Genomic DNA, 13,799 nt, shown 5'->3' with positions numbered 1-13,799 from the left:
ATATATATATATGTTAATTTTGATTTCATGAATCACACCAAAAATATTAAAATGTAAGAAAAGAAAGAATAGCACTGAGATCAATGAACACAAATAAATAGTAAAACTATTGTCTATTAGTATTTGATATTACATTTCTGCCCATTATATTACATGATATTATAGATATTTCACATATATGTCTCATTGTTTGACGAGTCTATGATTCAACCAGTTATGTTGTGATAACTTCAATTCAATAAAGGTCGTTTCAGTCAACTAAGTTGAGTCGATACAGTTGGTCTTGATTAGTTTTATGTCGGCAATATTAACTCGGTCAGCCAGGATTGATCGGTTGATCTAGGCCGACTATTGACCCTCAGTCTCTCAATGAGCAATTTTTATTGCAAAAATGAGATTATGCTATCAAGTAGAAGATGAATCATTGTAACCTAATAAATAACTTATTCCTTCATGAGGAAGTTCATTGGGATGATTGTGAGACTCTTAGTCCCCAACGAGGAACATCAGGAGTATTCTTGGGACGACTAATGATTCCAAAGATTGTACTATTTCTTCGGGTTAAATTTACCTAGATGTGGGTAATTGCATTTGCTCGACTTTCCAATGGTGATTTGTTCATATGCTTATTTGTCTTGTTCTAACATGATCAGTTCGAACTTGGAGCATTCTTTTTGTTTTTCTCCTTGCTCGATTAGCCTTCGTACTTGACTTGGAATTTGAGTTAACAGGGTCTCTTGGGCTCCTGTTGGTGGGCTCTCATTTGTTATATTTACAAAATCTAGCATTCGTGTGTTATTTCTGAATTGTCGATTGGGTCGGGACGGCCTATCACACCCAAAGCGAATGATCAGTGTAGGGTGGTCGATCGAGCCTGGGACCAAAAGCGAGCGTGATCAACGCGGGGCGGTCGGTTGAACCTAAGAGATTGGGCGATCGAGCCGGGGCGGCCAATTGAGCCCAGAAAATAGGTTGATCAGGACAGGAAGGTCTACTGGACCTAAAGCAGGCAATCGACAGGGCGATCAATCAAACCCAGAAGATCGTGTGATCAGGCAGGGTTGGCCGATCGAGCTTGAAAAATTGGTCGATTGGGTTGGGATGGTCGGCTAAACCTAAACCAGGTGATCCATACGGGACGGTCGATCGAACCTAGAAGATCAGATGATAGGGTCGGGGTGGCTGATCGAATCTGAAAAATAGGTCGATCGGGGTAGGGGCAGTCGATCTAGCTCGGGAAATATATCGATCGGTCTGATATGGTCATTCGCGCCCCAAAAAATAGGTCGATCTGGTCGAGACGGTAGACTGGACCTAAAGTGGGTGATCGACATGAGACGGTCGATCGAACCCAGAAGATTAGGTGATCAGGTTGGGGCGGTCGATTGATCCCAAAAGATAGGTCGATCTAGTCGGGACAACCGCTCAGACCCAAAGTGATCGGTTGATCGTGTCGGGACAATTGATCGAATTGAAGTGTTCACGCGATCACGCATACAATATGCGACATGAATGACACACAAAAAATGTAACAAATGAGCACACATATGAAATGCAACCCAAAAAACTGGACGACACATCAAACTCATCCTAACAACCTCGCGTAGGTTCTAGGGTTGAATCTATGGAAGAGGTGTCAACGTCATATTGTACAAAGCAACATGACCTTGCAACCCATTTGCCTAACATAGAGTAAATGATATACTAACGAGAACTCTTCACGATCGAGCGAATGACAACCAAAAGGACGTCGTCATTCGGTCGATCAATTGATTTCACTTGTTGCTGGAACAAACAACAAGGTTGTAACCACCTCATCTTTTATGGGATTTTGGTGCTATGACTACAATGAGCAACTCAGTTTCGTGTGGAAGAATCCACGGAAGGCCCCCAACCTATCAGTCTCCTCTAAGAACAACAAACAACCAGACCTAGGAGCTCTAGAAACCAAAAAAATGTGAACATTAAGGAGGTTATACTGTCGCGGTGGTTAATCAAAGTTCATTCGTTGCTCCGAAAGAAGCCCTCTTTGTCAAGAAGTGATTCCGACAACGCTCCAAGTACCAACCTCCTCTCCCTTTAGGTGACGGAGCTCGCATCGCAAGGAGTTTTTTCCGGCGTCAGTGCAACAGACGCTTCACTCTTCTTCTCTGTTTTTAAGACTAAGATGGTGACACTAAAAAATATGTCAAAACAAGAAGAAGAAGAACAAAGAAGCTTTATGAGAGCTCTCCAAAAACTCTCCAAACGCTCCTGTGATTGCGGGCTCTAACTCCTCCTCAACACCCCCCTCCCCTCGACAACGAGAAGGATATTCTTACAGGTGCCCAGATTCGAATGACCTCTTGTTTCTTTCAACAAGTGCCCAGGTCCGTTTTTGGCTTAGGACCGGTCCAACGACTTATCCCGACAGTCGGACGGCGTCAAGAGGGAAAAACAGGAACCAAACAATGAACTAAATTAAAACAGGAGAATGAGGTGTGTGGCGTAGCCACACCCAAAATGGGGTGAGTTCACGCCCCATATGGGTGTGGTCATGTATGCACTGTCCGGGGCTATTTCCTGGTTTTGGTGATTTAGGCTTTGTGACAAGACTTGGAAGGCTATTCTAAGCGAAAACAATGTTTCAGACACATCTGCATTGTCCGTTCCGCCATCTAAAGTCATCTAAAGGATAATTTCTCACAAATAAGCCAATTTAGGGCCTGATTTGTTTGAGTTGTGCCAAACAAAATTCGTCTAGTCGGGGGCGTCTCATTAATGTCATGCCAGTCTTCCCTCGTCTCATCGACAACCAAGGCCTAACAAAACGAACTTAGTCATCTGTCAGGGGATCAAAGATGGAAACTTGAGCCTCACAGAGTCATATTTACGTGAAGCATACCCTAGGGTCGTTCGAGCGGACATCATACACTCGTGACATCAAAAGATGATGGGCAACATCCTACTAGTTCGAACATATTGGATCTTGGTAGCCGATCAACCTTCGATTGACTTCAGGTTCACAAGACGAGCTCGTCGACTGATTTAGTTTGACTTTCAACTGTCAATCCCTGGTGAGGAGCTCATGTCAATTCAAAGATGCTAGATCATTGGACAGAAGGTGAATTTCCATAAGCTGATAAGTAGCTCACCCCCGACATGGATAGCCTGAGGGATGATTTATTATACAGAGGAGTAGAATCTTTCCTCGAGTCTGATATACTGAAAGGCTAATTGCCAACTATGATAGGTTTTCCTATAGTGGTTGACTTATCCGTCATGTCATCTTTAGTTTTGTGAATTATGACTGAAATGGTTGCCTCTGGTTAGCTTTGGCTTTGGTTGTGGCTTAGATTGCTATATTGGTCTGATAAATGGGCACTTCTATTGGTAGAATGTCCTTAGTTGTACTTTCTTGTCTCATGATCTGTTAATTTCTTTAAGATTCGCTTTGGCACATTCATAATGTACACATACCTACCACCCAGTTCTTATGTATTTACGTATCTAACATCTAAATTTTATTTTTTACATTTATACCATTAAAAACTTCCATATCACATAAAAATATTATCATTTTAACCTTCAAAAGTGAAGTACACATTTCCATGCATAAATAAGATAGCAGGCATGCACAAATTAAAATTTTGTTATAAGTAAAAATACACAGACATTGGGTGGTATGAATGTAAATCTTCATGTTTTTAACACTAAACATTAGGGTTGTCATAAAAACTCGTTGTTCTCAAACAACTCATGTTCGAATCATTTGTTAAGCGAACCAAACATACATCTTTTTAGCTTGATTATAAACAAGCCGAACATGAACTACATTTTGTTCCGTCGTATTCGTCTCGTTTTAGCTCGAAATAAATTATATATATTTCTAGTTTTAGTGCCAAAGCCGTGGCCTGTTGGTTGGCGGGGTTGACTGTAAGTGACCTCAAGTCACAGGTTCAATCCCCAATGGCGTTGAGTTTTCAAACATTTAGGCACATGACACGAATTCTCATCATGGGGCCTAGCGCATGAGAAATAAATAGTTGGGCCTATGCTAAAAACCTATATATATATCTAGTTTTAAAACACCGCAACTCGTGTGCCATGTGGTTCTATGCTTTTTATTACATAGGAATGATGTATGTTCGTATCCAACAACCTACAAATATTTTTCTAATTAATTTAAACAAGTGAATTTCAAGCAAAATAAGAGTCGAACAAAAACAATAATATGTAAATCGAGTTGAACACAAACACACTATTTACAAGCAATTTCAAAGCCAATTTTAAATAAAATTAATTTTGTACTAGCCGAACATAAGCCAAACCTGAGCTCGATCAAACCCAACTCGTTTACAACCCTACTCAACATAATAGCTTAACTCAATCAAATATAGAGATGACAATCTTATCATACAAAGAAATAACTCAGCAAATAGCTCCATTTAAGATTGATAATTGTATGACAATCTCCATATACATCTCATCAATAACATTCAGATTACACAATCACATTAACATATCTAAGAAGAGAATGCATTCCTTTTGCAGTTATGCAATATAGTGAAAGTTTTATAAATCCATTATATTATTCATGATTCATCGCATATGATGCCTGAAATCAAATAAGACATGCAGCATTATGCTCATAAACTGAAGTTGGTGAAAGAAATTAATTCAAGTGAATTTTCTAGGGGAAAGTACCTTAAAGTTTCCTTCGTCCCGCGACGGATTTTGCAGCGGATTGTCGACAGACCCAATCGTTGGTGAGCTTCGAAGCGGTGGCAACCGGAGAAACCTGCGAAAAAAAAATGAGAGAAAGTGAACACTAAGGGATGCATGATTCGAGCTGGGGTCATGAAGACAGATTTTATGACCGGTGTTGTTGTGGAAAAAACAACTTCTTTTGAAAATCATTACAATAAACTTCTTTATAGCCATCCTTTACTAACAGATCCGATCGAGTAACGTCGTTTCTTGCCAAAAAAAATTTCTGAATTACAGTAGTCAAACAGTGACGTGGTGGAAATCAGAGAAACAAAATAGGGGCTTGCATACATACCCACCAAAGTCCTATATATTTACATAGCTAATGCCTAAACTTTACATTTTACATTTATACCAACAAAATATTTCCTATCACATCAGAAATACAATAATTTTAACTTTAAAAAGGTGAAATACACCTTTTAATGCACAGGTAAGGTGGAATGTATGTAAAAGTTGAAGTACAGGTGTAAGAAATGTAAATGCATACAAAATTGAGTGGTATGTATGTAAACCTTCCAACAAAATAACTAAAAGTTGCCCCTAACAGACCTTTAGTCGTCTCTATTATTTTATTAATGAAACTTCTAAGAGATAATTTTGAAGAAAGGCATACCATAATAGACTCCTTCAACCTCAAGCACATCAATCTGCAGAATAGCACAAGCGAGAAGTAAGAAATCATTCGTCAAATAATAAAAGAATTTACAGGTTTATAAAAGTCTATTTGCTGCTATCAAATTTCAATGAAAGCAAAGCAATATAAAAGGTTCCAAAAAAGTGCGAATTTTTGCGCCTTCAAATTGCGCATTTCATATAGATGCAATGAGAAATTATGCATTGTTTTCAAAAGATAGGAAAGCTACAAATGAAGCAAACAAAGAAGAAATTAGCAATGTCATGAGGTTTTTGAAGGAAAAAAATATGAAAACTAATTTAAGAAAAATACTGTGATAAAAATATTTAGCAGAGTTGTTCTTAATTTTAGAAGATTCAAAGCTAGAACTTAGTCAAAAAGCGGAATTAGTAGAGCAATAATGCAACTAATTATCTAGAAAAGATTATATTGTAAACAAATGTGTGAATACAAGTAAAACTTTCATCATTTCTATTGTTACTTCTTTAAGCAATTGAAATTTAGTATGTCTTAACTTATTGCTTAAAAGCTCAACTTTTAATCAAAGAGACGCTAAACTATTGGTTTGAGGATTAATATATTTCAAGATTGATGTTTAAGTTTTGTTGCATTCAAAATTTTGCAAAATAGGAAGCTTAAATAATATAATATAAATTAACATTAAACTAATTTAACAATTAAACTAAAAAAGTTTTGGTGAGTGAATCTCCACTTTCAATCATGTATTTTCACATTATGGTAATGAAATCCCGATTCTTATGTATTTACATATCTAACACCTATATTTTACATTTTATATTTATAACACCAAAATCTTTTAAAAAGTTAAATACACTTTTTCATGAATAGGTAAGGTGGCATGCAGGTAAAAAATGAAGTTTAGGAGTTAGATATGTAAATACATAGAAATTGAGTGGTATGTATGAAAATCTTACTTTTTAATTTTACTTTGGTGATGTCATAGCTCGGCATTTCCAATATGTACCAAACAACAAAACATGGAGGAGGGTTAAACCAGAGCTCAAGATTTCTACAATGAATGGGAGGATAAAAGGTATCCATTAAATAATATAATGTACTTCTCAAATAAGTACCTTGTTATCAACGTCAATACGACCCCCTTCTGCCATCCACATAGAAACAACCAATAGATCATTTACACGCAAAGTATTTGCGTTTGACGTTATGAAAAACAAAGAAATGAAAGAATACCAGGAATGAGCTCAAGGATAAGAGAGTGAAAGGTTGGTCTTAATTGGGCGAGTGATTCCTCAATTGTTATTGGTAAGAGAGGTCTCATACTATTGGGTGAATAAATATAATTTTATATTTTATCTCGTGTAATTTTTCCCCTTATGGTTGTTGCATGCTAGAAAGTTCTTGGGATAGAGTGAGAGATTAATGACTTGGCGTTGTATGAATATCCAACCCACAAAGATAAAAAAAGGGTTAAAAGAGAAGATACTGGAAATTTTATGTTGAAAACCCAAAAAATGAAAAAAACACGAGGTATGACCTAATTAGAATTACCCACTATGTATTTGAAATTGCAAAGATTCGCTCCTCTCTTAATGGAGAAGATGAGATTAAAAAGTTTTGATTGAGTTACAAATATTATACAACAACAATCTGAAAATAATAATAGTCGTAGGAAGTAGCAGGGCTATAACGGTCACTAGTGGCGTTCAATGATTGTTGGACGTTGTCAGTACCAAGCTTTTTTAAGATTGTATAGTTAGCTCTCAATTTTCTCCTCATTTTCCTCCATGTTGAAAATGAAATTCTATTTATATAATTTTCATAGAATATTTTCGCAAACTTAGCAAAATTCTAAAACACTCCATCAAACGGCCCGTGTCTATCCCTCTAATCATAAATCATTCTTTTTAGCATTTAAGTTCCTAAATAACCTCAGAACTGATTAAATTTAAGCTAGTTGGATTTCTCTTATCTAGACGCCCAATTTGACCATAAACATGTCAATTTTAAAAATCATTTGATCCTTCAATTAATAATTTGAAACTTTTAATCATACTGCAAGTACTTGATCCGAGTTGATTTGAGCTCAAATTAGGTAACTTTTGGTGTCAATGGGTTAGTATTATCAATACGTTCAGTTCAGCTGTAGAATTATTGAAAGTAAAGCTCGAATGATCTTGAATCCAACTCTAAGATTTTTTTTTATTCAAAATGCATCAAGATTTGTGTATGATCAAGTGAAATTTTTTGTGGCATATCAATGATAATGAAATCACTCCTAATCTAATTCCAATTCTATTTTATTTTATTAGGCAATATCAAATTGGTGTCATAGTCAGTTTCTCCATGTTTGAACTAAAGCATTTTCATGAGCATTGATAAACATTGATGTTAAATATCAGATTTGAAATGGGGTTTCTTGCAAGAAGTGAAGAATGATTAAATATTCATTAGAAATAAATTATTATTTCCAAACATCACCTATCACCCACAAGTCACCTCCAAAGCACCAACTACCCCCCACAAATTACCTCAATTAATTGGCTAAGAGTTTATTTTTTTTAAACTGCAGATGGCATGGATAAAAAAAGGTTTCAAAGAGAACTCAAAGGATGAGACAATGAGAGAGTTCTTTTGTTTGGATGAATAATTTCTCAATGTAATGAGTGACCAATCTCCATGGATTAGTGATTCCTTGAATTTTATGGGTGGTGAATCCCTATATTTGGGCAAGTGAATAGTCAAAATTCACTCCAAATATTACAAGCTCTTCATAACCCACAAGAAAAAATATCAAATTATCTTCTTAGCCCCAAAAAAAAAAAAAGAAAAGTCAAAATTTTGCATTAAATAAGAAATACCAATATAAAAATCTAGCCTAGAAAAAAATTACCACACATAATTAACACCAGCTCAGAATGAAGTGAGGGATTCAAATACCCCTCTTCTCTCTCACTCTTATGAAATTATCTCATTTGCTTCTCTTTGAAGTTTCAATTTTCCAACTTATCCAAATGATGATCCATTCATCTTCTACTAAAAGAAATAAAATTCAGTTTTGTTTCATCCCTTCGACAAGCTTAGTAATGAAACTTCCAAAAAATTTCCACAACCAGGATTAGGGCATTTAGAAACATACCATCCAATTCCTATAGATTTACATATCAAACAGCCAAAGTTTACTTTTTTACATTTATAACACCCAGATATTTCATATCAAATAAAAATACCACCACTTTAACTCTTTAAATGTGAAATGCACATTATCATGCATAGGTAAAGTCTTATGCATCCAAAAATTGAGGTTTGGGTTTTAGACATGTAAATACATAGGAATTGAGTGGTAAGTATGTAAAAATAAAAATCAAAATAGCAGTATGCCTCTATCTTAGAGAAAATTAAATGCGCAAAAATGGCTAAAACTCCCCTACAAAGTAAATCCAGTATAAGAAATCATTCACTAGAATCAAAATGGTATGAGCAAGAACAGCCAGAAATCACTGATACAGTTCAGCATTAATTTCAGCTCAAGAGAGAACAGGCGGAATATACTCACAGGTTCCTGAAGTCCAATCTCTCGGATGCTCTCCATCAGGTCCTTCACCTTCTCTTGATCATTTTCTCGAGTACGCATTAATGGCCGTCTTATCTTCTCAAGAGGCAAATCTAGTATCAGAAGACCTGATTTTGGCTTGGAGAATGGAATTCCTACACCCAAATGCCTACAAAGAATCAAATCTCAAATACAAAGTTCCATCACAAGTAAATCGATAACAGGTATTTTCGCTCCAATCGAAAATCCTAGTTCCAACCAAAGAATAAGGTTAAGTTTTCTCATCTATAGGATCCTTATAAAAATAAAAGAGGCGAATGATTAGACTGCGACCATTGGAAGAAGCTCTGATCTTTCGGGCGGAGAAAGCGCCGACGGTTTGTGTGAGATTCAGCTGAAGATTCGACATTTGAGACTCCCCTTAGCCTGCTTCTTCCCTTGATCCCGAGCGCTTGAAGGAAAAGAGGAGATTTTGTTGCTTCTCTGCCGCTGCTTCTTTGTATTTGTGTAAATACTCTTTTGAGAGCTTTGGGGGCAAAGATAGAGGAAGGAAATGTTTTCAACCAAGTGGTCCATTGAATTCCTTGCATGCTGCTTCACAAAAGAGATTTAAGCGGTGTTTGATTTTAGTCATGAGTTTAACTTAAATTCAGTGAAATATTAAGAAAAATAAATATAAATTAAAATTTAATAAATCTGACTTTATATATATATATATATATATATCTTTGGCCAAATTGTAATGATCATTTGAAATTGGAATCTAACTAAGAATAAAAATTAAGAATTACATATACATGATATCAATTTCATTTCAATTAAATATTATCGGTTATAAAAATTCATTTTTTTAATTAAATTAAAATATATTAAAAAAATTTAATTAAATTTCGGTTTTGCTCAATTAAAAAAAAATTGAACTTAAATTGAAAATCAAAACAAAATATAAAAAATTAAATTCAATATTGAAATCGAATTAAATCAATCAAATTTGATCGATTCGATTATATTTTTGATCAAATAATACACACCCTTTAACCCAGTGGCTAGAGCTGTCAAAAAAGCTTGTTGTTCGCGAACAGTTTGTGTTCAATTCATCAATGAGTTTGTATTCGATTGGTTCGATAAGTAAACGAGACAAATGTGAACAAATTTTTTTCGTGCGGTTAGCTACACGAACAGTGATGCGTTCGTGTTTGAATCGTTATTGTTCGAAATATAAAATAATTTAAAGTAATTATATATAAAAATTTAAGATATTTTAAAAAATTAAATTTTATTAATTATAATATATAATAAATTATTAATAATAATAATATAATAATAATATATTATATTATTAATATATTAATGTTGATTTCGCGAACAGCTCGTGTTCGGCTCGTTCGTTAAGAAACGAACACAAACAGGGACTTCATGAACAATTTCAAACACAAATTTTTTTCAAACGTAGGAAAAAGTACTCCTTATAGCTTTGCATAAATTTAAAGTTAATTTTCATAAAATAATATATGAACACACCTAATGGTACCTATCTTAAAATTTTATATTAATTAATATATTATTAATATTATAATAAATATTCATTCATTAATTTATTTTTAAAATAATATCATATAGTTTAGGAAAAAAACATGTACATGAAAACCATATAATTTTTTATGCATTTGTCAATATGATCACAACAATAATTGCATATATATATATATATAAATAACATTATAAAAGTTTTAATTTGATTTATAAGAATTTCTAATTAAGAAAATCCTTCTCAAAAATAAGCGTATGCTGCTTTAGGTAACGGGCACACGGTATTCTTTAGTAAAAGGCGAAAGAATAGTTCGCTCTGTGCCCACTACGCAGCTGCGTGATCTGATCTGCCGCATTCCGAAGCATTTTATAGTAAAAGCTATCGCTACTTCGCAGCAGAAATCGATGTGGGACTATTAAATCCCTTCAACTACAGCTAAAAATATATAAGTGGTTTTATGGGGCTGAGTTGTCATGATCCATCTGGCGTGGCTGGTGGTTATGAGCTTGAGTTTTCTGAGGTACTATTTTTTGTTATGAAAAAAAAAAAATAATTTAATTTTGTATACACCTAAAAAGACTTTTTGAGTTGCCCAACTGCTTAAATTACTCAACAACAGAAACTACTCACATATTAAATTGTTGATTACTGGCCGGCCTAATTACCCAGCTGTTGAGCTGCTTAGCTATCAAATTGTCAAACTACCTAATTACTCATTTGTCAAGTTTCCTTGCTGTCGAATTGTCCAACTGTCGAATTGTCCACCTATTTAATTGTTGAATTAATTGAAATATTAAGGTGGAGTACATATCAAATTGTCTAGCTACCAAAATGGTTAAATTGTTGAATGATCAGACAGTCGAACTGGTGAATTGCCAAATTGGTGAACGTACAAACTGTCTAACCGTCAAATTGTCAAACTGTCAAACTAACATTTCAACTACATTACAGGACTTAAATAAATATGACGTAAAACTATTGAACATGACGTAAAGCTACTGACAACAGTTGGAAATCACATAAAATTGATGGATATGACTTAGCATTATGTAGCTTTATATAACTTTTTATACTATTATAAAATGACACTGCGGGGCTTATAAATCAAGGAAAAATATAAATATAAGGAGGAAGGGGAACCTGAATTCCCTTTCTTTCTCCCTTTTTCGCTTAATGCTAGCTGGTGATTGTCGCTCATGTGATTCCATCGACTAGCTCGTTGTCAATTTGATGGTTTCATTGCCATTTGAGAACGCAGGCATGCTTTTATTGTGAAACCCCTAAGAGTCGGTTGTCTTAATCACATTATTGTGTCAGGTCGTTACCTCGAACCTCTATTTATATTGTTTTTCTATCGCTTGAAACAAAACATATATTTATACACTACATAGTGATTCAGGTGCAATCTCTCATAGTGAGGTCTCAAATTTAAATTACTCATATTATCTTTCGGGCTCACCTTCCCTATGAAGGGCGTGAACAAGGGTAATTTGAACGAGCCAAATTTATATTCCTCTTATTTGAATTTTTTTTTTATAATTCAAAATATTCATGTGTTCGAAATTGTCCTCTCATGAGTAACATATTCATATTCAACTTGATTCAATTTCATTTGTTCATGAATTTAACTTGAATAATTTAAAAGTAATAAAAATTAATATTTTTAAAATACAACATAAACAATTAATACAAACAAATTATAATAACCATCATTTAATTATTTTATTTAATCGAGCCAAAAAAAGCTAAACACATATCAATCAAATATATATATAATCACCTTACTTATTTAACGAATGAATCCAACCTACAAACTAATTTGCAAACTGCATGGTGGCATAACTAGTAGGAAAGATCTTATGTTATGCACATAAACAAGACCAAAAATTATAAATCATTTTCTAAAGATTTTCAATTGCAGTATATGTATATTAGAGATCAACATTACGTGCATAACCAAAAGGAATATTTACATGCATGCCACACAATTCTTATGTATTTAAATATCTAAAATCTAAACTTTAATATTTAGATTCACAACAGTCAAATGTTTAACATGACATAAAAAAAAAATGCCACTTTTACCAATCATTTAAAAGTCAAATGCACATTCTTATGTGTAAGTCTAGCTTTGTATAAACGAAAATGTTCAGAATGTTGCATAGAAGAACTAAGAAATATAACAATCCAGACATAATCGGAGTTGCATTTACTAAAGATGAAGACATGATTTGGATATGTTCAACAAAGAGTATAATATATATGCTCATTAAAAAGGAGGATGAAATAAGTATTAGGAGATTAGAATGAGGGCAAGTTAAACCTAAAGTTACATGGATGTTATTACCCTACCGTTGCGTTGCACTAACTTAGCTCGATCCTAAATGCCTTCAAAATTTTCACATTTCCATTTGCATTCTTGCAATAATGCAATATTTATTCTTCTTCTTATTAATGTGCCACTAATTCTCTTAACATTTTCATTCATTCATACTATATTCCATTTTAAAAATATTATCTCACTTTAAAAATTTGGGTTTGTTTGGGGGCAACTGCAACTTATTAAGATGCAACTATGAAACTGCTGAAGAATAATTTGATGTTGCAAAAACTGTGGTGGCAATTACATTTTTTTTTTTTTTTTTTTTTTTTGAAAAAGTCAGATGCCAAAACTGCACCTAGCCACGACTTGTGGGAAAAAACTGATTTCAAGGGCTGCTTTTTGAAAAAAACTACCAAAACACAGTTTATCTAAAAGGGCAAAACTGCGGTGTGGTGTCACACTGCTGCCCCAAACGGACCCTTAGTCAAACCATACAAACTTTACTGCAACTGAGTTAAGTCACATCAATTTCCAAATAAAGATCTTAAAGCCATTGAATATTTTTCATCACAATTAGGTTTTGGCATGCCTGTTACTACTCATGTTCTAGCAAATCCTTCTCTACTCAGCACAATCCAACCTAAAAAATGCTCGAACACTTACAAAACATCAAATTGTATTCATTCATGAATTTTGACACAAGCTTTATGTTGGACAGTCAATCAAACATGAACTCTAAATATTCACATCCAAAGTTATAGCTTTGCAACTACAATACAATCAAATTGACAAAAGGGATCAATCCATTTATCAAGTCAATCTTTCCTATGAAATAAACTTCCCAGCTTAAGAACTAATTTTATGACTTCGCAATCAAACACAGAAAGAAAGGGCGGAAAAAAAGAACTATAGCAGTATCCACTAACAATCTTCCTAAAAACTAAAACTTTTATCAGAAATTTGAAACAATAAAAGGGTGTCTGCATTCCCAATAGTAAAGTTATCAACTCAAAAGTAAGCATACCTA

The 13,799-nt window shown here is 34.1% G+C and overlaps 1 protein-coding gene across 1 annotated transcript; it reads right to left on the bottom strand.

Annotated features, from left to right (window-relative positions):
- Positions 1 to 4,412: 4,412 nt before the first annotated feature.
- LOC110023413 (sulfiredoxin, chloroplastic/mitochondrial) lies at positions 4,413 to 9,517 on the bottom strand. Its single transcript, XM_020722823.1, has 5 exons — positions 9,252 to 9,517; positions 8,922 to 9,073; positions 5,366 to 5,399; positions 4,687 to 4,780; positions 4,413 to 4,597 (listed from the first exon to the last, which is right to left on the bottom strand). Exons 1-5 carry the CDS (start codon positions 9,325 to 9,327, stop codon positions 4,582 to 4,584), a joined length of 372 nt encoding a protein of 123 aa, XP_020578482.1. The 5' UTR covers positions 9,328 to 9,517; the 3' UTR covers positions 4,413 to 4,581.
- Between the last annotated feature and the right edge of the window lie 4,282 nt (positions 9,518 to 13,799).

The sequence above is a fragment of the Phalaenopsis equestris genome, unplaced genomic scaffold, assembly GCF_001263595.1.
Source record: "Phalaenopsis equestris unplaced genomic scaffold, ASM126359v1 Scaffold000224, whole genome shotgun sequence".
In the NCBI taxonomy this organism is placed as follows: Eukaryota; Viridiplantae; Streptophyta; class Magnoliopsida; order Asparagales; family Orchidaceae; genus Phalaenopsis; species Phalaenopsis equestris.
The sequence above is the reverse complement of the archived record's forward strand: the minus strand, read 5'-3'. Positions and strand labels throughout refer to the sequence as shown.